Source organism: Talpa europaea (assembly GCF_964194135.1).
Source record: "Talpa europaea genome assembly, chromosome: 14".
Taxonomy (NCBI): domain Eukaryota; kingdom Metazoa; phylum Chordata; class Mammalia; order Eulipotyphla; family Talpidae; genus Talpa; species Talpa europaea.
This window is the reverse complement of record NC_140082.1, coordinates 49,163,189-49,189,526: the sequence shown is the minus strand read 5'-3', so window position 1 is coordinate 49,189,526 and position 26,338 is coordinate 49,163,189. Positions and strand designations below refer to the sequence as shown.

At 33.4% G+C, this 26,338-nt stretch overlaps 1 protein-coding gene across 1 annotated transcript in view; it reads left to right on the top strand.

Annotated features, from left to right (window-relative positions):
• ERO1B (endoplasmic reticulum oxidoreductase 1 beta) overlaps positions 1 to 21,390 on the top strand; it is a gene marked incomplete at both ends in the record, with an annotated part of 49,824 nt that extends 28,434 nt beyond the window's left edge. The window contains 10 exons of the mRNA XM_084253713.1: positions 843 to 916; positions 6,072 to 6,192; positions 6,333 to 6,379; positions 11,212 to 11,238; positions 12,908 to 13,000; positions 13,128 to 13,374; positions 14,013 to 14,082; positions 16,100 to 16,186; positions 16,885 to 17,018; positions 21,330 to 21,390. Coding sequence (XP_084109839.1) covers positions 843 to 916; positions 6,072 to 6,192; positions 6,333 to 6,379; positions 11,212 to 11,238; positions 12,908 to 13,000; positions 13,128 to 13,374; positions 14,013 to 14,082; positions 16,100 to 16,186; positions 16,885 to 17,018; positions 21,330 to 21,390 — 961 coding nt within the window. The remainder of the gene's footprint in view (positions 1 to 842; positions 917 to 6,071; positions 6,193 to 6,332; positions 6,380 to 11,211; positions 11,239 to 12,907; positions 13,001 to 13,127; positions 13,375 to 14,012; positions 14,083 to 16,099; positions 16,187 to 16,884; positions 17,019 to 21,329) is intronic.
• Positions 21,391 to 26,338: the final 4,948 nt, after the last annotated feature.

The window sequence follows — 26,338 nt, the reverse complement described above, 5'->3', positions numbered from 1 at the left end:
TGACATACCATTACAAAAGCAACATTTAGTGTTGCAAGTGATACCATTTTTGAAGGGAGAGCATAGAAATACAATTCTTGGTATTTTGGGTCCTCTAAGTAAAGATGCAGTTTAAATTAGAAATAAAGTAAACTAAAATTTAAATAAATTTAAACTAAAAGTAAACTGAAAATTATAAAAGTAAACTAATTCCTACTTTAGGGGAAAAATGATAACGATTTACCACAGTTTCTAAGTCAATTGAAAAGGCCAGGGTTTTTTTTGTTTTTTTTTTAAAGATTCAGTTATTTATGCATACAAGAACTAGGGTACAGGCCAGAGGTGTGGGGAGGTGAGAGGATTCACCAGAGACAGAGCGGGGAACAGAACAGGCAGACTGATTGAAATACACTGCTGAGGGGAGCAACAGGGGAGACAGGAGAGGTCTGCTGCACCATGTGGGCAACTCCCCACATGGCTATGGATCAAACTTGTGCTGCAGTGGCTGTAGATAACGTCACAGTGCTGTGCCCAACCCCTTGTGCCACCAGGGAGGCCAAAAAGGCCAGTTTTAAATGTTGGACTTAACTACATTTTATATACTTACAAATTTTTTAGTCAAAATAATTGCACTAGGATTAAAAACTTTAATGTATTTAAGGTACATGAATCACTCTTAGAAGCTAATATCTATGCTTTTCATAGAACTTGTTTTCATCATTCTTGCATATAAATATTGATAACTGAATTTGTGATGCTATCTAATAAAGAAGAAACCTCAAATTACCTATTTTTAATTTACTAGAATACAATGTTTGAATTTTTAACTTTGATCATTTTTCTGTTTTATTCCCTTCTCATAGTAATCAAAGCAAAGAAGCTTTCATTGACTGGGCAAGATATGATGATTCACAGGACCACTTTTGTGAACTTGATGGTAATAAACTATTGTAAATAATTTTAACTTTACCCTTTTTTGAGACATTGAAATCAGTGAAAATATAATCAGTTATAACTTCAATATATTTGATTTTGCTATGTGGATCTTATTGTTCAATTAGCATTTGAGAGCCAATGTTTTAGGCCCTGTGTTAAGTGTATTTAGTATGATTATTTTTCATCTTTGCAGCTAGCTTAATTGGCATATAGTATTTTATATGAGGAAACTGGGTCTCAAAAAGACTAACTCACCAAGATCCACACAATAGCAAAAGGCTGAGACAGGACTTCATTACAAACCTTTATTCTTCCCTTTATGTCATACTATTGCCTGAGGACTTTCAATTCAAGTCATTTAATTGCAGATCTTTGAGCATATTATAAAAATGTTCACACTGGAATTTGCTGGAGGTCCTAATAAACTAACAGTCACATTCCAGTTTTGATGAGGATTCCAATCTGGCTTCCTCACAGCCGTCTTTCCAAGAGTCCTTGGAATGCTACAAAAATAGGGCACTATTCATCAGTAACCACCACTTAATAGAAGATAATTGAAGTGACTCAAAATTCTTTATCTATAGGAGAACATTTCCAAGAATTGTTTTGAGTAGGCAGATAATTCATTTGGCCTCTCTCTTTACCTTTTACCTCAGTATTGTATTTCTGGTGGTAGAAAAGAACTTGTGGTTCAAGTATGCACAGTTAGAAATAGAGTAAGTTTTTCTAGGCTCAAAAGCATCTAGAGTGATCATACTGCTTTCTAAAGGTTTTTTTAAAAAAAAAATTATATATATATATATATATATATAGAGAGAGAGAGAGAGAGAGAGAATTGTCCTATTTATCCAGTCTATAATGGAGTAAGTTACAGTGAGCTACAATAGTATGGTAAAATGGAAAGATTGCTTGCAGAGAGAAAGTTATTACCATGGTTTATATGATTTCAGCAAAGAAATTTTTAAGAAACCTAAGTGAAGTTACTTTGGATAGCTGGTATAATGATGGACAGTTAATACATTGTCCCTATTATTTTAGAATTCAAAGCTAACCATTGTGTCTAGGTTAAGTACTCACATCACTACTTACTCTTTTACATGCTCTTTGGTTGTCATTCTAATTACTTTAGAGTGTTTAGCCCTCAGTTATTTCTTTCCAACTTCTCATTTTACATATTTTTTGAGTAAAATGAAAAAGATATTTTTCAGAGATAAAAATCATTTTTGTGAATTTTGTAAATAGGTGTCTAGTACTATTCAATTGCAGTGATCATTTTGCTATGATTAAATTGATGTACCCAATTAACTAACTGTCATCAAAGAATAACTACTTTTTTAACATCAGTTTCTAAAATTGTGAAAGTTCCAAATTTCTTAAATTTAGAAATGATGTCCTAAAAGAATGCACATAAAATCAAGCTTTAAGATATTTAGGATTACATAATTATAGTAATTAGTAACTTTCATATTTTATGTGCTTCCTAAATATATAAAATCATGCTATGGGTTGGGCTACCACTAATCTGGATAGTTACACGATTTATACCTATAATCTTTTTCATACTGTCAGAGTAGCTTGAGAGTCATTAATTATTTCAGTTATCTAAAATCACTACATTGAAACAAAAATCTAAAGATTATTCACCCTATTTTACTGTAATAGAGCCATACACCCCTGCTCTCTGCCATGGTACTGTTTTTATTTGAAGGGAATTTGATTCCTGCAGATCAAATAGTAGGTTTTTAAATAATTTAGCAGATTAAAGTAATTTACTCTCCCTGCCCTTAACTTTTTGTTATCTTTATGCATGACTTGTTTCTTCATTTGCTTCAGGTTTCTGCTTAAATGTCACCTCATTAGAGAAGTCTGCTGTCGCCTCCCTCTATAAAGTAGTAACTACTATCATTATTTTCACACTGCTGCCTATTCACGGAGCACTAAGAACTACCTGAGAGTGTGTGACATGTTTTATCTGTTGTCTGTCTTCTCCCAACTAAATTGTGAAATCTGTGAGGACAAGGCCCTGCCTTTTTGCTTCACTGTGTAGCCCTAGCGCCTATAACAGTGCTTAGGCATGATACATGCCCAACAAATTTTTACTGAATGTAGTTGGTTCATAAGTAACCTAAATAGTGTGAAAGTCATTTACTTTTATTTTCCCTCTTAAAATGTTAATAAATTAAAAATAGGCAAATTTAGAAACTAGTGTTTTAAATGATGTATATCAAAATTACTTATGAGCTTTATAAACTATAGATATTCCTCAACTGAGTAAATCATGTTTTAATAATGAGTTAGTGGCAATTTGGGGTAGTTGGTTGTAAAGATTATAGACTCAATTCTGAGTTCATAACTTAGTATTTTTAAATGTGTGTCCATAAACAAAAAACAAGAACAATTAATTGGCTTATGCTACTGTTAGGTTTTGAGAAATATAACAGTGAAAAGAAAAGTCTGGTGGGAAAAAAGTATACTTGAGGAGGAGGAGAAAACATTCAAGTTGATAAATCCCTAGAATTAGGTATTTTGATTCATTGGAAATCTTTGAACCCTTAAGTAATGGTTGGCATGTTCAAATAAAAGAAAGGCTTTGAAGCAGCTTTATAAAAGGAGGAAGAAAATATTTTTTTGAAGGGAGAACATAGGGTGCAAAGAGAATTATCTGAATGATTAATATAACTATATAAATATAAGGAAGTTACAATTTCGGAATTAAAAGCATGTTGCAGGTTACTCCAGGAGTAAAGATGTACTCTAGCACCGGTGTGTTTATAGGGGGACTCAACCTGTGCATGCTTATTCACTCACTCATTTCTCACTCTGGATGTAAGGGGTTGATAATTTTTTTTCTGTGAATGTACAGATGGTAAATGGACCATGTGATTTCTGTCAGAACTATTCAATTCTGCCATTATAGAGTAAAATCAGCATGTAACATGCAGATGAAAAATGACTTGTGTTCCCATAAATCTTTTTTTACGAAAATATAAAGTAGACCAGATTTAACCCATGGGTCATAGTTTGCTTAACCCCTTTTATGGGTCAACAACACCCACCATTTTCATTTGCAGAAATACTAAAATTTTTAAACAACTTTTGATGGAATTAAGGAATATACATTAGCAACATTGAGAATGCAAGTTTTAAGAAAGTAATTAAAAAGCTGATATAATGGACTTTTATGATTTTCTGTTCCCTTAAAATATAAATCATACTTTAATATCTAAAATCTGCTTTTTTAATTAGTTGTTTAAGTTGGTTTTGTTGGGTTTAAGAGGTTGATACTAGTCCAATCGGAACATTTCATAGATGACCTCACATGTATGTAGGCTTAGATACACATAACATTACACATTCTTTATATATGCATACATAATGTGTGTAACTGAATATATATAGTATTTGTAAAGCCTATACACATAACTTAATGAACTTTGCAAATGAATATAGTCAAGAATAGCACAAAGAAATTAAAAATAACATGTTTGAATTTTACTATCCACCTTTATTAACTTTGTAATTTGGCTTTTTATTTTTTAATTAAAATTTGTTTACAGTGATTTTAAAATCTTGAGTAATCCTGTGTCTGGAAAGTTTCTGTCCATCCATCTGTAAATTTTTTCCTGTGCCTTCTATAGTGGAAGAATTAATATAATGTTAGGGCTAGAACTAGACCCAATGTTCTTTAAAATTATCTTTGCATTGTTTATTAGGTAGACACAACTAATACAGTAGTGATACATTATCATTATCTTTGTACTCATGTCACAAAAGTGCTAGGTATAGTTCTTTTGAGGCATGGATCAGGATGACAGCTTTCCCCTTATGATTTTGCATAATCTCAATGTGTGGTCCTATTTTTTGAAGATTTATTTATTTATACAAGAACTGGGGTATAGGTCAGAAGCACGGGAAGGTAAGAAAATTCACCAGAGACAGAGTGGAGAGCAGAACAGGTAGACGGACTGAAGACACTGCTGAGGGGAACAGCGGGCGAGGTAGGAGAGGTCTGCTGCACCATGTGGGTATCTCCCTGGCTGGCTGGGAATCAAACACACGCTGCAAAGGCTGTGGACAGCTTCACAGAGCTGCGCTCAACCCGCTGTGCCACCAGAGAGGCCCCTCAATCTGTGGTCATTAAATGGCCAGTGAATATTGCCGACTTACATAAAAATATATTATCAGGTAATGAAGAGGGACTATTTTAGGAGACTTATTTGGCTCCTGTTTTAAGTCAGGTGCCAATATACTATTTAATCTCATGACACCAAAAGGTAGGAAAATATAAACAAATATGTGCCAATGTACATAGCACTTAAAGCTTGTTATTATGATCCTACATTTTGAAGCATAGTGTAATTTTTCTATAGGTATGAAAGCATGAGTTTCCCTTTTCTACCTAGAATATAAACTTCAGTAATTAAAACCAGTTTTCTCTATCTTTTGCATCCCTCAGAGATCTGTATGAAAATGTTGAGATCTAATAAAGTATTCGTTTGGGTTTTAACACAAAAGTGGTTATTTAATTTTAAAAGTTTTAACAATTTCTTGAAGTTTTGCCTACTATATATTGATTTGAGAGGAGAGAGCATTTCAATGTTAACATTAATAAAAATAAATAACGTAAATTTTTTTTTTAGCTATAGCATGGTATAGTTCTATGAATGATCAAATTTGAATCACAAAGTTGATCCATTTAATTTCACAAGTCCAAGATACAAGGAAATCCCTATAGTATTATTGGTTTCTATTTTTAATACAGTATATGCTAGTAAAATGTTTTCAAGCATGTGTTTAGGTAATCCTGTTATGGGAAATAAGTTACATAAATATATATTATGATTAATATATATTAGTTGTTAGTTTTTTTCAATCCTGTGTGGTTAAAACTTATGAAATAATACTTCTAATAAGGTGAGGGATGTTACGTTACTTCAGAGAGCCTGGAGTCTTTATCCAAAAGAAAGGAAAGTTATTTTTTCCTCTCATGTCCAAGTTGTTATAAATCACAAGTCTGCTAACCACTCTACCATTTAATTTTGCAGTTACTTTGAAAGTGTGGCATTTCTCTAATCTTTGGGTATTCCTGTTTGCTTTGTAATGCTAAATTTTAAATTAACGGTGAAATATCGTTTTTTTAATTATTTCTTATTCAGATGAGAGATCGCCAGCTGCTCAATACGTAGATCTATTGCTGAACCCAGAGCGATACACTGGTTATAAGGGGTCCTCTGCATGGAGAGTGTGGAACAGCATCTATGAAGAAAATTGTTTCAAGTAACTGGAGGGGGTAGGGGAAGGAGGAGGAATTACTGAAGGGAAAGTGGGAGAAGGGGTATATTTGTTTTTGTTGGAAAAAAATAACATTAAAAGAGTCAAACCATTATATGTTTAGGTTTTGTGCTTTCTTTTTCCAGGCCTCGATCTGTTTACCGCCCTTTAAATCCTCTGGCACCCAGCCGAGGTGAGTTTTTAATACATTTTCATGCTTTAGGAGATTGTTTACAAGTGTCTTTGTAGCTAAAAGTTTATAGTGAAAAATTTTTTTGACTTTTTAATATTTTGTTTAGTCTGAGTAGTAAGTTTTAAGAATAATTTGTAGGGCCTCCCCTGGTGGTGCAGGCGGTTGAGTGCCGCGCTGCGAATCTGTCCACAGCCTCTGCAGCGCCGGTTCGATCCCAGCTAGCCGGTGAGGGTCCCACTTGGCACGGCAGACCTCTCTTGTCTCGCCCGCTGCTCCCCTCAGCAGTGTATTTCATCAGTCTGCCTGTTCTGTTCCCCGCTCTGTCTCTGCTGGCTCCTCTCACCCTCCCATGCATCTGGCCTGTACCCCAATTCTTGTATAAAATAAATCTTTAAAAAAAAAAAGAATAATTTGTAGTTAAGTATCAAGACTGCCACACATTTTATGTAACTGCTGTTATTTGCATTCCTAATGTGTTCCATGCCTTAAACTAGGAGTCATATGAGTAACCTATATGTATATATCTGTATATATATAGATAGATATATCTCCATATATAGAGATATTTATATATGGCAGTTACTTGAAAAGTGTGGCATTTCTCCCCTGGGACACACACACACACACACACACTCTCTCTCTCTCTCTCTCTCTCTCTCTCTCTCTCTCTCTCTCTCTCTCTCTCTCTCTCTCGCTCTCTCTCTCTCTCCCTCTCTTTCAGTGATTTCCTGAGAAACTTAAAAGTCTGGATACCCAGGCCCTATCCTATGCCAGTGAAGTCAGAATCTTTGGGTTAGGACCCCAGGTGTATAAAATGCTAGTATGCAGCCAAGCTTGATAAACCAATGGCACTGGGTGCCTCTCAATCTTCAGTGTGCATAAAAATCACCTAGGAGCCTTGTTAAAATATAGGTTCTGACCCTGTAGGTCTTGGGTGCGGCCCAAGATTCTAACAAGCTCCTAGGTTGTTGCCCAGGGTGCTGATCTACATACCACACTTTGAGTAAGACAGTTGTAGAGAAGTTTTAGAAAATTAGGTTGCCTGTAGCTCTGCTGTAAACTTGCTTTGTCAAGGGCAAACAGAGAAATTGAGCAAATTAAGTACAAGTGTAAAGCTAAATTTCACATTGTATTAAATTTTCACTTACTTGAAAACTAAAGTAATTTATTTTTGCTGTTAAGCAGAACTTTGTTTTGGTAGGACTACTTTAACTCTTGTGTCACATGACCCTGCTGTATTGTAGTGCAAGTGTACCTTTTACTTGTTAAAAATGTGGCTATTAGAAAAAAATGTATATACATGGCTGGCATGTTATTTCTGTGGGACAGCACTACTATTGACTGGGGGGTTTATTCAATATAGATCTATTTGCACATACTCACTCTGTTCTCAGTGAGGGGTCAGATTCTATAGCTGACTTGCTTTCTAATGTTTTCCTTAGACCAGGATTGATATGAGATAGAATTTCCTGGTGTAGATTTGCATCTATAGGCATTTCTGAGAATCAGAGACTTGGGATGATTGGCTGCTCTTAGATACTGACTACCATAATGTGGCAGATATTCTTCCCCAAATTCATTCTGAAGCTGCCTAGAGAAAGGAATTGGATCATGAAAACATATACATGCCTTCTCCTTTGTCTCCTTTACTACTTTACCTCATAACTTTTCTATTTTCAGTCTAAATGTTTTTAATCACACTAAATTTTATAGAAGTTGAAGCAATAAAGTACAAAAAGAAAGTTCCCCTCACCTCTACCCCACCTGCCTCCACACTTTCTGTTTCAAGGTACAATGTTTACAAGGTATTTTTCCATACCTTTTCCATGACCCTTTTAAACAGAAAATACAATAAAGTACTAAGAAATATTTCACTGTCATATTATGATAAACGAGAGACATGAAACTGCTGGCAAGATGAAATTGCTATATAGAAATAGAGGGAGGGAAGAGAAGAAAAGGAAAAAAAATTAGGAGGAGGGAATAAAAAGACTGGATAAGAGAAAGTGAGTCACAGCTGATAGGTGGGTACTCCATGAAATAATTAAACAGCACTTGCTGATGCCATGTGTTATCTCCATTGAAACTGCTAATTGCCATTTAACAGTTCTTTAACATTGTGTTTCTTCCACACTATTCCTTAGCCATAACAGCTTGGCTTCTGCAACTAGCTTTCAAACAGCTTTTGAGCAAAAGAATTTTTTTTTTCCAAAAATGAAATCTGTTAGAATTCCAGATATACAGCTGATAAAAGCAAAGCTGCTGTGGAGCCCTGGAGCCCAACCTTCTGCCCTCTTCTCCATGTCCAGCCAGCCATGTAGCACCTTGCAGAGAGGGCTTCACTGATTTCTTTAGGAAGTATTCTTATTGAAGTGTCTCTATGGTCAGGAGCAGCAATTTAAAAGAGAAAAGTATTCCAGCATATAAACAGTAATGTTCAGAGAGGATTGTATATATAATGAATACAGGAGTGACTTGGTATAATTGTTAAGTTTTTTTAAAATATTTTTTATTTATTTGTTTATATTTATACAAGCACTGGGTATAGTCAGAAGCGTGGGAGGGTGAGAGAATTCACCAGAGCCAGAGCAGGGAACAGAGCAGGCAGAAGGACCAAAGTACACTGCTGAGGGGAGCAGCGGGCGGCAGGAGAGGTCTGCGTGCCATGCGGGACCCTCCTCCGGTGGCCGGTGGCCGGGGAGCAGCCGGGGATTGAACCAGCGCTGCAGAGACTGCGGGCAGCTTCACAACCCAGCGCTCAACCGCTGTGCCACCGGGGAGGCCCTGTAATTGTTAATTATTGAACTCTGGTGAGCTTATGATTGTTTTTGTTGCTTTCTGGTATTGTAGAAAATGTGTGAAAATCTTGGGTTCTTTGGGCTAAATTCTTATAAAGAAGTCTCATTTGCAGGATGAGTACACGTTGACCAAGATACATAGTATAATTAATAGTTTAATATACACTAAGTGTTACAACACATATTAGAATACATAGGGTTGGAATCTGAACTGTATGGCATTTTCTAAATTCTGTTATTTTGTCTTTCAGGAGAAGGTGATGGTGAGTAAAAACTTGTATTTTCTGCAAGTATAGAGATAATATTTTTAATGATTAAAATTAGATTTTTCATCCGTACAAAAGAAAGTTTTGTTTTTTGTTTTTCAAAAAATGGCTACCAGTGAATGGTGACCAAAAATACTTGAGGTTTTTTTTAATAACATAGAGTCAACCTGTGTTAAAAATAAAGATATTTTTTTACCTAAATGTTTGCTATAGAAACCAATCACTTTCCAACTTCCCCATTTTTTCGTTATTCTAATGTACTTGAATATTCAGAGGAAATGGAGAGAAGTTAATATAGCTTTACCAGATTGTCTTGGTGACTCTTTTCCTGTTGACTTTGAAATTTGTAGCATTACTGTTACTCTAATACGTAATCTGATGAATAGTAACTTATCAGCAATTGGATATTATAGATTATTGAGTGAATATTGGTCCTAGTTGCCCCAAAGCAACAAAAATAATTCAAATGTGTTCACTTATCTATATTCAAAAGCACTATAAGGGGCATTGTGGATATAAATCATATCTTCCATCTAGAAGCTGACACTACATAAGAATGAGAAGTACTATACATAATGATGAAGTATTACATATGTAGTACAATCAGTAGGTGATAGAACTCTTTTGAGATGGTACAAATCGTATATCACTAAGGTGATCTGAGAAATCTTACTAGAGGAGGTGGCATTTGAGATGAATTTTGAGTAATAGGGCAGATTTAGGTAGAATTGGGCAATATATGCTATTTGGAGGCAATAGCATGGACTAAGGAGTTAGGAAAAAATCAAGCATGTTTGGAGAAATCTTGTTAGCAGTAGGAAAGATTTTGTTATAGGAGTAGGTTAAATTAGAAATATAAAATCAGGCCAGATTATTGAGGACCTTGGGAGCTATACTGACCTTTTAGCACGAGAGGTTTGCTAAATAGATAAGTGAGATAATGATGAATGCACCTTAGTTAGGAATGTGTTGAATAAGTGAATCTGTGGGAAGATGTTTGCGTTGTTTTGCAAAATGTGAAGACTTTTGGGAGGAAAAGTTATTCCCTCCAAACTGATTGTTCACCAAGCCCCTTGCTCAACACATCTGTGTGTTGAGTATCTCCTATTCTTTGATTTTCTCAAAATAAGGAAATGTAACTTGAAGAGTACATTAACTATTTTGATGTTTATTGGCTACCTTTTTTTTTTTTTTTAACTAAAGAGAAACAGTTTTTGGGCTAGAAATAGTACATTCAGCATTAGTACATAGGTAAGTCGGGGCCTTCCATATTTAGTCATTAACTTTTGAAGAATTATATTTAAAATTAAAGGATTTTTAAAAAGAATTATTCCTTGAAACTTAGTAGTCCTAGATAAATAAGGAAATATACCTAGTATTATTGGTTTAGGAAATTTAAAAGAGTTATTTAAAACTCTGGAAATTTTTTCTTTTTTTTTATTTTAAAAGAGGCTATGATTATCATTGAAAGTCCATTAAAGATTGTTAGACTTTTTCTCCCATACTTGTGAATGCTTAAACCTCCTATTTTGATTGAAATTTTTTTCTCAACAATAAGAAGAAGAACAGTTTTGTAAAGTTACTTAAATTACTTTGGGGCTTTGTTGTCTAGAACCATATGCCTATTTTTCCACTTCACATGAAGCAGTTATTCCTAGAGTTATTCCTAATTGGTCATAAGAAATATTTTATAGACTTAATTTACTTATTTATAAATGATCATGGAAAATAATTTAATCCAATGCTTTGTGTGTGGTTTTGCTTTTAGGAGAATCATTCTACACATGGCTAGAAGGTAAACTTAATGTCTGTTTTAAATTTATTGGCTTCCCATTAAAAAAATAGTGATCTGTATAATATATTTTTGTAAGCTTTAAGATTCATTACCTAGACAATTAATATTGACAGTTTTTGAAAGAAATTAACATGTTTTAGGTTATTTTGGAATAAAATTATTTGGAAAATATGAGCATATTGGTCAACCAAAAAACATTATGAAAATATATAGGGCAGATACGGTCACCAAGTTGTCATAACTCATTCCCCAGTTTTACTTTCATTCTGTGTATAATGCTTACCCAATCTCCTTTTCTAGTAACCATTATGCACATATAATTTTTCAAATAGAGACATTTTGGGGAAACGTACTCTTTTTAATATATGAAATTGAGAAGAGTTTATGTTTGAAATTCAGGTGGAACAAATTATATTGTTGAATGGTCTATATCAATACATGTTAAGATAGTCTAAACTTGTTTAAAGAATTAAAGCAATAGAGATCCCACTATATTATGTAATTTTTCATTCTTATATCTGGTAAATGTTGAAAATATAGAGTGTTACTATTTGAATGCTGAATGTTCTATGATTTTAACAACTTTGGTTCATAACTGGATATATGATGCTTTTTGAAAAATTACCAAATTGGGCCTCCCTGGTGGCGCAGGGGGTTAAGCACAGCACTATGAAATGATCCACAGACTCTGCAGCGTGAGTTTGATCCCCCGGCTGGCCAGGGAGCTACCTACATGGTGCAGCAGACCTCTCCTGTCTCACCCACTGCTCCTCTTAGCATTGTATTTCAGTAGATCTTTCTGTTCTGCTCCCCACTATCCCTGGTGAATATTCTCACCCCCCAGCACCTCTGACCTGTACACCAGTTCTTGTATGAATAAATAAATAAATCTTTTTTTTTTAAAGATTATTTATACAAGAACCAGGGTACAGGCCAGATGCATGGGAGGGTGAGAGAATTCACTAGAGACAGAGTGGGGAACAGAACAGGCAGACTGACTGAAATACACAGCTGAGGGGAGCCGCGGGCACAATAGGAGAGGTCTGCAGCGCCATGTGAGACCCTCGCCTGCCAGCCAGGATTGAACCAGTGCTGCAGAGGCTGCGGAGAGCTTCACAGCACAGCACTCAACCACTTGTGCCGCCAGGGGAGGCCCTAAATAAATCTTTTAAAAAAGTAAAAATTACCAAATTGCCATTAATCAATCCAAGAACTAAAATATATTAATGAAAGATAAGCAAGTTGAATGCTACAGGAAAATAGATATTTCATAACCAAAACCTTATGTGGGAATTCCACAGTTAAACTAATTAATTCTAGTTTATGTTTAGTCAGTTATGTTATCTTACAAATATGATTGCTTTTGTTCTTAAAAAACTATTCATATATTTACCATTACTGAGGTGAATAGTATTGATAGGTAAATACTGCTGGGAATTATATAATAAGTGGTCTATGTGGTAGACCACTCCACATCCTTGCCAGTATTTGTTATTTCTCGTATATTTGGTAATAACTATTCTAACTGATGTGAAGTAATCTCATTGTGATTTTGAATTGTATTTCCCTGGTGCTTAGTGAAGTGTTGAGCATCCTTTCTGAATTATTGTAATTTGGTATTTCTATTTTCTTATTAAATGTGATTTCTTTTTAATATTTTTCTGAATAGGTTTGTGTCTGGAGAAAAGAGTCTTCTATAAGCTTATATCAGGACTTCATGCTAGTATCAATTTACATCTGTGTGCAAATTATCTTTTGGAAGGTAATCGGATGTTTAAGTAGTTTATTTTCTATTAGGGTAAAAAATGTTGGGGTGGGGAATACATATTTTTTTAAGAAAAAAATCCTATTTATAAAAAGTATGTGATTTATTTCTCTTTTCTTTTTAGAAACCTGGGGTAAACCTAGTTGGGGACCTAATATCAAAGAATTTAAACGCCGCTTTGACCCTGTGGAAACCAAGGGAGAAGGTCCAAGAAGGCTAAAAAATCTGTACTTTTTATACTTAATTGAACTTCGAGCTCTATCAAAGGTGGCTCCATATTTTGAGCGCTCAATTGTTGATCTGTACACTGGAAATGTAGAAGAAGATGCTGACACAAAAACCCTCCTACTGAATATCTTTCAAGATACAAAGTAAGAGTTGATTACCAGGGATCTGAAATTCTCCACTCTTTGAAATAGGTGGTACAGAAACTGACTTCTGAAAGTATTAGTTAGCAAGAGGGAAAATTAGAACTGAGAAGGGAAATGGTCAGTAGAACAGTGACATTTAAAACTTTTCTAAAATAACTTTAAAGAATCTGTTTAAAATACGTTGTAGAAACTTTAATACTTGTAAATAGGCTGTATTTTAAGATAAAATTTTTAATTTTGTGGTATCAAAATTTAATGCTACGTGAATGTTCTTTCTGCTAATTTTGTATTGTTCTAGTTGCTATTTTAAATTCAGATAGTATGCAAAATGTGTAAAGTAAATTATGTATTGACATGTTAAAACATTTTAACATTTAAGAGCTACATGTGTTCACATTAATTATTTTAATTTTTAGATAACTATCATGTAATTTAAAACATTACAATCTTACAAATCACTAAGCCGTTTTCATCTCACTTTAGTTTTTACTGAATAGCCTAGAATTTCTTATATTACTAGATCATATACATGAATAATGAATTTTAAGTATTTGAGGGACAGATAATTATATCAGAACTCTATTACATAATTCTTAAATTTTTGTCTGTAACTTACTATATTGTTGTCATATCATCAGGTCCTTCCCCATGCACTTTGATGAGAAATCCATGTTTGCCGGTGACAAAAAAGGGGCCAAATCACTGAAGGTAAAATGCTTTTGATTAGGGGAGAAGGAGGAGAGCAGTCCAGTGGTTGTATTTTAGTCCTGTTTATCTAAACTACTATTTCTCAGTTTTCCAATTTGTTGAAATTGGTCTGATTGGATTGTACCATAAATAATACTCAAAAAAAGCCTTTTCCAAACTTATTTCTTATTGTTTCCTTTTTTAGTTTGACCAATTGTTGAGTGGCTTCTCAATCATTACTATAACCAATGAGTATGGGGCCTTTATTAATGTCTTTCTATAAGTTACTGTTTTGAGAGAAAGTATATAAGTTGTCTTAGTTTGAAATCACAGTGTGTATTGTTGTCTTGATGCTTCTTTCAAAAAATGATGAACTGTAGGCTACTTTGAGAGAAAGAAATAATGTATTTTTCTGAAGTTGTTTTATGACATGTTACAGTTCTTGAAACCATTACGATTTTTTTCTTTAGACGAGTATAAGGCAAAAATTACTCATTAATCTGTGTGATCAGAAAGAGTATGTTTTAGGAACGTGATGAAACTTAACATTTGGAGCTTTTTGTTTTCATCTGCTTACATCCTTCAAATGTTCGTAAAAGTGCTTGAAATTGATTGGCAGCACCACAATCTTTTGTAAGTGATTCTGATATAGAAAAAAACTCCAAAAACAAAAACTTTTTTAATGTTTGGTGCAAATTAATTTATTTGCAAAACCTGAGCTGAACTAATCTAAGAATATTTGTAGTGTGTTTTTTCCTACTTTGTATGATATTTTTATTCATACAATCCAAAATCTGAAAAATTTGGAATTCTGAAACACATTTGAAGTGTTTTAGATAGGGATATACTTAAGAACATTTAATAAATTAGTACTGAGTGATTCTCCACTGGTAAGTTTCTTAATATTTCTAAAATGAAGTGTGTAATTTGACCACAACTGTATTTTAGTTTGGAAGGTTATTTTATTTCATGATTGTTTTAAAGTATATTGCTATTAGCATATTGATATAATGTTAATTCAGTTTTGTAATGTTCCCTGTTTTCTCAGTATTTATGTAAATATGTTTTTGATTTTCAGAATTCCCTTATGTAATAGATAGGGCAACTATAATTTTTACCTTTTTGTAGATGAGAAATACATAAGGTTACACTGGTTTTCAATTACAAAATGCTAGATATTTTGTTTGCTATTTTTTGAAGGAGGGCTTAAATCTACTTTTCCATCTGTTCCAAAGAACATTACATGAGAATGGAGAGCAAAGGAGTTTTGTGTTCTATTTATATTGTCTTTCTTTATTAAGGTATTGATTTCCTCAAAATCCTTATGGTAGCTTTGCAGGACTTGTAGTGATTAGTTTTTAAGCTACTCTCCTCCCAGCTTCATGCATTAAATGTTTATCTCATGCATTAAATGTTTGTCCGGTTAAAAAAGAAAAGGAAACTTTTTCTCTTAACTAGTGTTATCTTCAGATAATATGGAACTGAACCTTAGAGTCATAGATTCCATGCACAGATATTCACAGATATAGGTCTCAAAACTTCTTATAGAAGAATCTAGCAGACAAACTGTGGATAAAGCTGCATCAGCAAATGTGAGAGAATGTAAGCCGTGTCTATGATCATTTACTACTGATTTTATAGCTATCAAATGGAAATGAGTTATGGTTCCTAAACGTAAAAACTATATATTAATTTTGTGTCCCTAATAGTACATTGTTTGTTGAATTAATATGCAAAATGAATTTTTTTTTAAATTTATGCCAAGAATGGGGGTGTAGTCCAGAGGTGGGAGGGCAAGTATTCACCAGAGACAGTAGAGAGCAAAACTGGCAAATCTACAAAATGAATGTTTTTAATTTTTATTCATGTTAAGTTGTTTTATGTTCCAAGTTATACTATACCAATTCAAGTATTTTTCTTCACTGTTCAAAAACACAACTCATTCATTACTAAACTTCAAAATATTTCTTTTAATTCAGAAAAATGCAGTGTAATTTTAAAAGTCTAATAAGAATGAAAATATTTTTTTTCACAATAGGAGGAATTCCGGTTGCATTTCAAGAATATCTCCCGTATAATGGACTGTGTTGGATGTGACAAATGCAGATTATGGGGAAAATTACAGGTTTGTGTGTTGTCTTTGAAGCTATTATTAACCTTAAACTTCTCCACTGAGTAGTTGAACATTTTTATTAAAATGTCCTCACCATTCATTGAATTAGTCTAGAAGTAGGTCCAGTGTATTTGTCCTGTTTCATTGATGAAAAAAATTAGTATAAAACTATGTCGTATATGTATGTGTGAAGATGTTTTTCCTATTCTGTGTTAATGATTTTGGTTTTATTGTTTCTGTTTCTATTGGTAATCTCAGATTTGTTTGTTTAATAAGAGTATTTTAGCATTTTTGATACCACAAAGAAAAAGTAAGTCATAGAAAATCAAGAGGCAATTATTTCAATGAGGGCTACAGTGAAATCAGATTTTTCTCTCTAATGCTAATAATTAAGAAATTATTAAGTGTAGGTATAACTAGTGAACTTTGTATTGCTAGGGGCTATAAAGAATGCTTTTAGGGCTACATACTGAACCGTGTAATCTGCTATCATATTTTCCAGGTTAAAAAAATGATTTTAGTATAATTTATCATATGCATAATGTATGAGGAAGTAGAAATGATATTTTGTATAGTTTAATATTTTGGTGAAAAGTTCAGTTCATGCAAGTTTCCTGGTATTTTATAGTGACTGAGTATTCCTTATATAAACTTTATAATAGCTATTATAATATATGATTTTAATTGTGATTTAATATTATTTTCTCTAGACTCAGGGTTTAGGAACTGCCCTGAAGATACTATTCTCTGAAAAAGAAATCCAAAAGCTTCCAGAGAACAGCCCATCTAAAGGCTTCCAACTTACTCGACAGGAAATAGTTGCTCTTTTAAATGCTTTTGGACGGTAAGAACTATTTTCACAGTGAAAACTTTTTGATTTCCCTAGTGGTTTTAGCAAACTGCAGAGATCATTTACCTGCTAAAGTAGTTTGTTTTATTTTGCTGACAGAGAGAACTGTTACCTGTACTCATTTGACTTAGCGTGTCCTTCATGCAAAAAAGTCAATTTCTCCATAGTCACAGGAAAAGTAATAGTTTCCAGATAGCCAGTATTTCTCAGTTTGCCTTTTCAATTTTATGGGGAAAATATCCTCCTAGTATTCTCTTTAGCTGGCTTTAAGCTGTACAAGCACAATAGCTAGAGTAAGGAAAGCTTGATTGTCAAGAAGCTGAAAGAAAGAGATTAAACCCTTCCATCTGTTCTTCATTTCTTAAGCTGAAAAGTTTCTTTTATTCTTTCTAACCACGTATTTTTTCTGTATAGGGACATTATGGTTTGCTTTTTGTTTATACCACAGATGGTTTAAAAAATAATTTAAATTTTTCTGCAGAGCTACATGTAGTGACCAATGAACAGGGAATATAGAACAAAAGGGAAAAAAATCAGAAGATAATACTGTGTTGCCCTAAGAAAAAGCTCAAAAATGTCAAGGAATAATGTTTTTAAAAAATAGGAAATCAGGGCCTCCCCTGATGGCGCAGCGGTTGAGCGCTGGGCTGCAAAGCTGCCCGCAGCCTCTGCAGTGCCCATTTGATCCCCGGCAGTCAGCGAGTGCCCCACATGGCGCCACAGACCTCTCCTGCCGCGCCCGCTGCTCCTCTCAGCAGTATATTTCGTCAGTTGGCCTGTTCTGTTCCCTGCTCTGGCTCTGGTGAATTCTCTCACCCTCCCATGCTTCTGACCATATTCAGTGCTTGTATAAATTAATAAATGAATCTTAAAAAAAAAAAATAGGGAATCAAGTGACATATCATTTCTTATATTTTCTTAAAGAGTTATTAAGTGAAAGAGAGGAAGTTAAATTAAAAGTTACCCCTTCCCTATCTTAATGGCAAAGATTTCATTTGTTGCTCCCATTATTTACAGAAAGTTCACATACAATATAGACATAGACTATCCATAGTTAACTGAAATTTCATAAAAAATTCATTCCAGTTACAAGACCTGTAGTAAGATAAAAATGGAGAAATGGAATTAAGTTTAAATTATTTTAAAAGAAAGTTTAAATTCCAAAGAATTTAGACAGCTTAGACATTTTAAGTCCAAATATAGTTAAATGCAGACAAACAGATGTAGACTTCCTCAAAATTTCTGAGTCTCATTAAGAATATTCATAAATACAACCCTTCCAGCTTTAGTTCTGTGTCAGGAAGTTGGTATAACCTGCTATTGCTCTTTAAAGAGTACTGGCTTTAAAATCAGGGAACCTAGAATTCTGGAATCCTGGCCCTGCTGTTCACTAGTGGTGTGAGCTTGTACAAATCACTTCTCTCAGCATGTTTCCTTTCTCTGTAAAATGAGATGATAATGACCTTTCTCACAGAGTTAATATGCACACAAAATGAAATTATATGTCACTGTACTTTTTCAACTACAAGATGCTGTCTGAATCCCATGGTAGTGGAGGATGTTGTGATGGTGATACACAGTCACCACTGGATGTTTAATGCTCTCATTTTTCACCATTTAAAATAGTCTTACTTTTTTCTGACTTAAACTAGATGTGAGAAACCTTTCTTCTTTTAAAGGGTGGGGTGGTAAGACACAAAAAAAGGCCCACCTGATTTCATCTCCTTTTTTCTCCCCAGGGAAAAGCAAATAGCAGTTTGCCCTTCTGCTTTTCAAAGCTCTTTTAAAACACTATTTCCCCCATCCCTAATTATAAAAGCAATTCATGATCATTATAGGAAATTTGAAAAAAATGACAGTATAATAATCAAAATTTAAAAATCACCCATTTTCCTACCATCCTTAACTACTTTAATAGTTGATGTATTTTTAATGTGTATAGTCCCACTAGTAACATCTTAAGTAAAAACTTACATGCAATGTTTGTGTTTGTGTGTTAGCATTTGTGTTTGTGTGTATATTGCATGTCTATGTATATACAGAGTCGAAAGCATCCTTTCATATTCTCACTCTATTTTACTTGGCATTATATTGTAATTCTGTACCAGTGTTATTAAAATTCTATTACATGGACACATCATGTATATTTACTTAGTCATTCTCTTATTCTCAGCTGAGTTTTATTATTTCCTTTATATGAATTCTATATATTTCATACTTCTTATAGTTTTTCTTGATTGTTAACAGAATTGTTTAACTTCATTATACTTGCCACCTGACCATCCATTTAAAATAGTAAACAATTTTGGCTGCATCAATACAAAAGTTATTGTTACACTTTGGGGAGTTTATGCACTAATTTTTCTTACATGAATTTGGTAGTTTTCTCTGACAACATGTAGAATACAGTTTTACCTCAGGACACCGAGGAGAGAGTTGCCTTGTCATGTGATGCTAATGGGCAGAGGCATTCTATATGAATCATACAATTTGTAAAAGTATAAAGAGTATAAGGAAAGCATATAATTTGACAGGCTATGTGGTCTTGGGACCTAAAGAACCAGTTACAACCCACCTACTAATTGGGTGACCCTGGGAAAAATTATTTGATTCATTTGAACCTCAGTATTCATACAATGTAAAATCAGAGTTAATTTATATCTGTCTTGGTGGGATTTTTAACAATTAAAAAGGTTGATATTTGCTCAGACCAGTGTCTGGAATAGCCAAAACTCTTGATATAAGAAAAGTTATCATTTATTTAGTACTTAGAGAAAGGAGCTTAATAATGCATACTACCTCGTCCTTATAGAAGGGAAAACATTAGGATTTTATGTATCAACCCTGAATTTTATACACTAAGGATAATTTAGCTTACACAGTACTTTTTTTTTTGTGATTCCCACTCCAGAGTTTTACTTCTTGGCCTGGGCTCAGAAACATTTCATTCATTCATTATTTATAGAACACCAATAAGTATCAGTAGGTATAGGCCATAGGGATTCAGCAGTTGACATACAGAATCTTTACCCTTTTGAAACTAATAAAACAAATAAATGAGTTTGGAGAACAATAAGACAGAACCTTGGAGAGGAATGTGCAAAATGCAAATGACTTGAGATTCTTTATTATAATGAATTATTCATATCACTGCTCCCACCATTAATCTAGAATCTATTAATAAGAAGTAACTGGCATCCTTTCCCCCTTCTAAATAAAGACTAAAAAACCATAGCTCTGTGCTTTGTTCACCTTTAATAATTACAGCATTCTCATTTAAAATAATGGAAGCTTCATCATTCAGTGTTGCTTCTTTTTTTTTTTCAATTTTTTTTATATTTTTTTTACATCATTCATTTTAAAACAAGGTTTGCCTCCCATCCCCCCAGGTGTAGTCCCCATAAAATTCCCTTCACCAGTGCACCTGTGCACCATCTCCATAGTCCCCTGTGCTCCTCCCTCCCTCCCTCCCTCTGATCCCTCTCCCTCCTCCTCCTCTGCAGGATGTCTCTGGTTTATAATTGTCTGTTCGTTTTTGTTGTGCTTTTGTTGTGTTTTGTATTGTTACTATTTTTTCCCCTGATGTCTTATTTGGTCCTCCATATTCCTCCTATAAGTGAAAACATCCAATAGTTTTCTTTTTCCTTCTGACTTACTTCACTGAGCATAATTCCTTCTAGCTCCATCCATGTTGCTGTGAATGGCATGAGTTTATCTCTTTTGATTGCTGAATAGTATTCCAAAGTGTATATATGCCACATCTTCTTGATCCAGTCATCTATTTTTGGGGATTTGGCATGTTTCCAGGTTTTACCTGTTATAAACGGTGCTAAAATAAACATAGGGGTACAGGTATTTTTTTTTTAATCAGTGTTTTTGTGTCCTTTGGGTAGATCCCTAGGAGTGGAATTGCTGGGTCATACGGTAGTTCCATTTTTAGTAGACTGAGGAACCTCCAGACAGCTTTCCATAGTGCTTGGAATAGTTTGCACTCCTACCAGCAATGTAGGAGAGTTCCTTTTTCACCACATCCTTGCCAACATATGTTGTTGCTGGTTTTTTGGATATGTGCCATTCTTACTGGCGTAAGGTGGTATCTCATTGTGGTTTTGATTTACATTTCCCTGATGATAAGTGATGTTGAACATTTTTTCATATGCCTGTTAGCCATTTGCATTTGCTCTTCAGTGTTGCTTCTTTTATTTTGGATTTTGCTTTCAAATTATAACCCATATGACTATCAGTAATTTGAAATACATCACATCATATTAGCTATACTAATATGTTTTTTTTTTTCTCCTATAGGCTTTCCACAAGTATAAGAGAATTACAGAATTTTAAAGTCTTATTACAACACAGTAGGTAATAAAGGCTTTTTCTATGTCCACTTAGAGACATAAAGTGACTATGTGAATGAAGCCTATTAATCTTGGACATTTCAGCAGGAGACTAATCTTCAAAGACTTCAAGAATATTGAACTCTTTTAAAAAAAAGTGTAAATGTCTAGAATATTTATGATTCATAGTAGATTATCAATTAGAGCTATTTATAAATGAAGTATATGCTTTTAAAACATGTAAATTATACTAATTGTGTTTAATCTCCTGTTTTCCATCTGTTGAATATTCTATTTGTTCAGAATAATTCTCTATTTCTGGTTGTCAAACTTAAATGATTATTTCTCCGTTTTCATAACACTGTTAACAATCTGTTGTGAAAAAGGAGTGCTAGGGAACAAATGTTGCTTAAGACTGGTATCAGTGATAAAAATTTTCAGTAATTTTTAAGTGTGTTTTTTAGCCTAGCCTCGTTCTATATATGTCACCTTCTATAATATTGAACTGTCAGAATGATGACTGGCCTTTTCAATGTATAGTAATAGAAGTTACTTTGGCATCCCCAGGAATTCAATTTCATTGTTTTTTATTTAAGATTTTTTATTTGCTGCTGCTGTTGTTTTGGTTTTGGTCTAAGGACCTGCTCCAGTTAAGGTAAATAAGTGTTGTCCTTGTACTCCCAGCCACATTTCATGTGTGTAGTGGGTTGAATCAAAAGGATTCTTAAATAACCTAAAATTCAATTTTTGATTTTGCATTTACCTTCATTTTGCTCTTCTTTGCCCCATTCCAATTTATAAATGTTCAATTAAGAAAACAAAAAATACATAAATATTCAAGTTCCACCTTGATAAATAATGTGAATGGAATCATGTGGATTTATGTTCATTTAAAACATTACAAACACAAATATTAGTATTTTAAAGTAAGTGTTTCTAAAAAATTTTATTGTAGATTACAGTCTATGCAATCCTCTCTCAATCTGATTTTCTTCTATAGGATATTTAAACTAATAGGTTAGTTCAAGCCACCTTTATGTTTCTCCTTTCCATCTTGTCATTTTAGTTCATTGCAGATAAATGGTACTTTGTATAACTTCTGCCAACAGTTGATGTTTAAGTCCCTGTCATTTTCTAAACCTGGATTTAAATACCATCTGTATTTAAAATAATGATTCTTTTAAAAGGTGTTAGTAGATGTGATTAATCTGGACAGTTGCATCTGTATTGAAGTAATGCAGGTACAAAATAGTTTCTCCTCAGACTCTTCAGTCTTTTATGAAGTAAATAAGTGCTCTTAAACCTTATCCCTGCCAAAGTCTGAAATGTGTTCATTGATGATTTAGTGGTATATTTTAAATTGTATTTACTTGGCTCACCCTCTTTCAAAAATACTTAGTCAACCCTTGGAGAAGAAAGATGCTTGGTGGGAGTAAGGGCTCACTAGTTCTTACATAATATCTAACCTTTATAGACCTTGAGGGGTTTTTGTGGATGATGGAGGTGGTGGATTTTGTTATAGAAAAGGCTAACTTGATTGGCCCGCGTCCACTTTCACTTTTTAATTTTTTAGGGATACAAGTATTGTATGGTAGGTTATGTAAACTTGTCTAAAATGTAAGCCTGTAAGTAATCTTGCTGGTAAATTAATAGTTTTCTTTGTGTTCATTTAGAGTTTAAGAAAATGTGAAAGTTTTGCACTTTGTCTATTACTGTAAGTTTAAAAATCTTTTGGTAGTGTTACTTCACCATTCCCTCAGTTGAAGATAAAGGCTATTATTTTAACTCTGTTTACTAGAGAAAATCTTTGGTCATTTGCTTTTATTGTTTTTTTTTCTTTATTGTGTTTTTTTTTTCAAATTTAGGAAAATTTGTATATTAGAGTGACTTTTAGGAAATTAAGAGGTCTGGTTGGGGTAAAGTTCTTTTCAGGGTTTTGACAAATTTTTTTCACTACCAAGAAAATAAATGAAGTATTCTTAAGCTGAAATTTATTTGATTGACTTTATTTTACTATAAATTAAATAGGGGGGCAGCCTACATTTTCATGTATGTGTGTATTTCTTAAATGATTGTATAAGTTGTAGGAATCTTTGTGTTTTGAGTCTGGTGTTAGATAGTCTTTGTGATACAGATATTTTCTAGTTCACATGCCATTTGTTGTGAAGTGAAAGTAGAGTATGATTGCATTGTGAAAATGCTAGGCTGGTAATACTGCTTGGCATTTTCTTTATCTCTTTACCTAATTTAAAAATCCAGGACTTGATAATGTAAATGACAGAAATGATTGTACCAGCTGTTGAAGTATTGAAAATGAAGAAAAGGAATATATTCCTTTCTTCAAGAGCATGAGTTTATATTTTTCTTAAGTGGCATCTATGTAAGTTAGAAATAATATATATTAAAATTGGTACAATTTGAATGTTTCTCCTGTGTTGATTCTTTGAATATGGGGAGGATCAGACAGAACAGTAACAAATTTCAGTTTTGAAAGTTGATAAGTCAAATGTTGTATTTAACATTTTAACAATGTGAATTACTCAGTACTTGTGATGAGTGTATGATAATTATGTATTTGAAACACTGTGCTATATGTTCCAACTTTACCTAGGTGCCATTGTATATAAGGACAGCTATTTTGATCTTCATCAACATTGCCTTCAGCTGGAAATTTGGAAACAGTTCACAGTTTGTAAACTGAAGTACCTGCAGAAACCATAGCTATTCACCAATATAATGAGTGCATGGTATCATGGAAGTTACTTGGTAAAACAACAGTACACACACAGAGAGAGAATTTATGTGCACTCTTTTAAGTAACATTACAGGTGCAGCTTCAGTTTGGAATAGAATTCTGAAAAAATTTGCTGTTGTACCTATCAGATTCTAGAAACTGAATTAAAGTGTATCTGCAATCTTCCTTTTTCTTGTCCCCCTCTTATCCCCTTTTAAGTGTTTACTTTTATATAGGATTTGATAGTAATTTGTGAGAGAGAAAATTTATTAGTCTTAAGTTGTTTCTTATAAATATACGCATTGGCAGCCAGACATTGTATTAAGGGTTTTGCATTCATGATTTAATCGTCACAACAGCCCTTATAGAGAGGTACAGTTACTTCTGTTTTATAAATGAGAAAACTGAGGATAAGTGAGACTAATAAGTAACTTAACCATAGTCACAAATTCTAAGTTGTGGAACTAGAATTTGAAACAGGAAATACTGACTCCGGAACTTCTGCTCAGAATATGGTGTATTTGTGTTATTTCATAAGTTGCCCCTTACCGTTCAACTAAAAATTGGAGACTTTTAAAGCATCCTTTAATTTGTATTGAGTCATGAGGTTTATTAAATATACTTTATTTAACTTTTTGAATAGTAATACATTCACATGATTCAAAAACCCAAAAATATAAGAAGCTATATAGTGGAATATTTTCCTTCTGTCCTTGGCTCAACTTCCTGAGCCATCTCCCTTTATCCCACCATAAAACCTCTGTTTTTGGCTTCCTATGTTCCTACCCATACTTTTAAAGACATATACAAATAAATACAAATGTGGCCATTTTCTGCATATTTGTACCCAGAGTGGCATCATATACATACTGTTGTTTTTTTCCCTCCACTGAAATTTTCTTCATATGTCACCAGATAGCTTACTATTTTTTTTGTAGTAGCTGCTTAGTGTTCCATTATATGAATGTGTAATTATTTAATTATCCAGTCCCCTATTAATGGGCATGTGGATTATTTGCAGACTTTGTACATGTTGTTTCATATGTATATAAATATGTATTTCTATAATAAATTGTCCAAAATGCATTTGTAATTTTGAAAGATAATAGAATACTGCCCTCCGCAGGGAGTAGGTACCAATTCTCATACCCTACGTTCTTGCTTACCCACCTTACCAACTTAGATTTTATTTAAAAGTTGGATTTTTGCCATTCTGGAAAAAAAGTTGGATTTTTGCCATTTAATATGTGAAAGTAGCCATTTGTATTGTCTTTTGTATTCATATTTTGCTCATTGTTTCTAGCGCATTGTTGATCTTTTATCAATTTCTAGGAGTGCATTATTTCTTAGGGATATAAATCCTTTGGCTATATTTTTTTTCAATTTATTGTCTTTTGACTGTTTATAGTGGCTTCGCCATGCAACTTTTTAAGATGCAGTCTAGCTTAGCAGCTTTTAAGTAGTTTCTGGACCTCGAGTCCTAGTTAGAATGTCTTTTTCACTCTATTGCAATAATTCACCTATTCTATTGATAGAACTTTCATGATTTTGTTTTTTTTAAAATATAAATTGATTACTTTGTAGTGAATCCTGGCATAAAGTTTACATATAAGTAATGAATCTAACCTAACTTTTCCATTAAAAAAGTTGTTTTAATGCCATTTATTAAAGTTTATCTTTTCCTTACTGGTTTTAGATGGTACATTTATCTAAAACTCCTTATATATTTAGTGCTATATCTAGTTTCTCTATTTCATTGTTCTCTTTATTCATGTACCAGTGCCACAATTACTTAGGGTCTGTCTATATTTTAATATCTGGTTGTGGGTCTCCACTCATTTTCAGCCCCCCCCCCACCTTTTGTTGTTATTTTCTTTAGCTGTTCTTGTTTATTCCAAATGAGCTTTAAAAAATTTTGACATGTGGATCTTGCTAAAACTCTAAATAACTGTTTTCTTTCAAGGTTGTACTTTTACCCATTTAATGTCACCATTCTTTTAATTTTATACTTTACCTGAAAAAGATCTCTTACTACCCGTTAATTATTTTAGTAGGTAGGGCAAGGAACCAAAATGTGTAGTGTCTATGTAGACAGAATTTCATCTCAGTGCTTCTATTTTAAGACTTGGCCTTTAGGAATGATTTGACAATTATCTTGATACAAAAATATTTTCTTTTTTATTCCACTATGAATTATTTGTCCTAAATTTGGATATTTGTGAATGATTCATAAGTAAACAGGG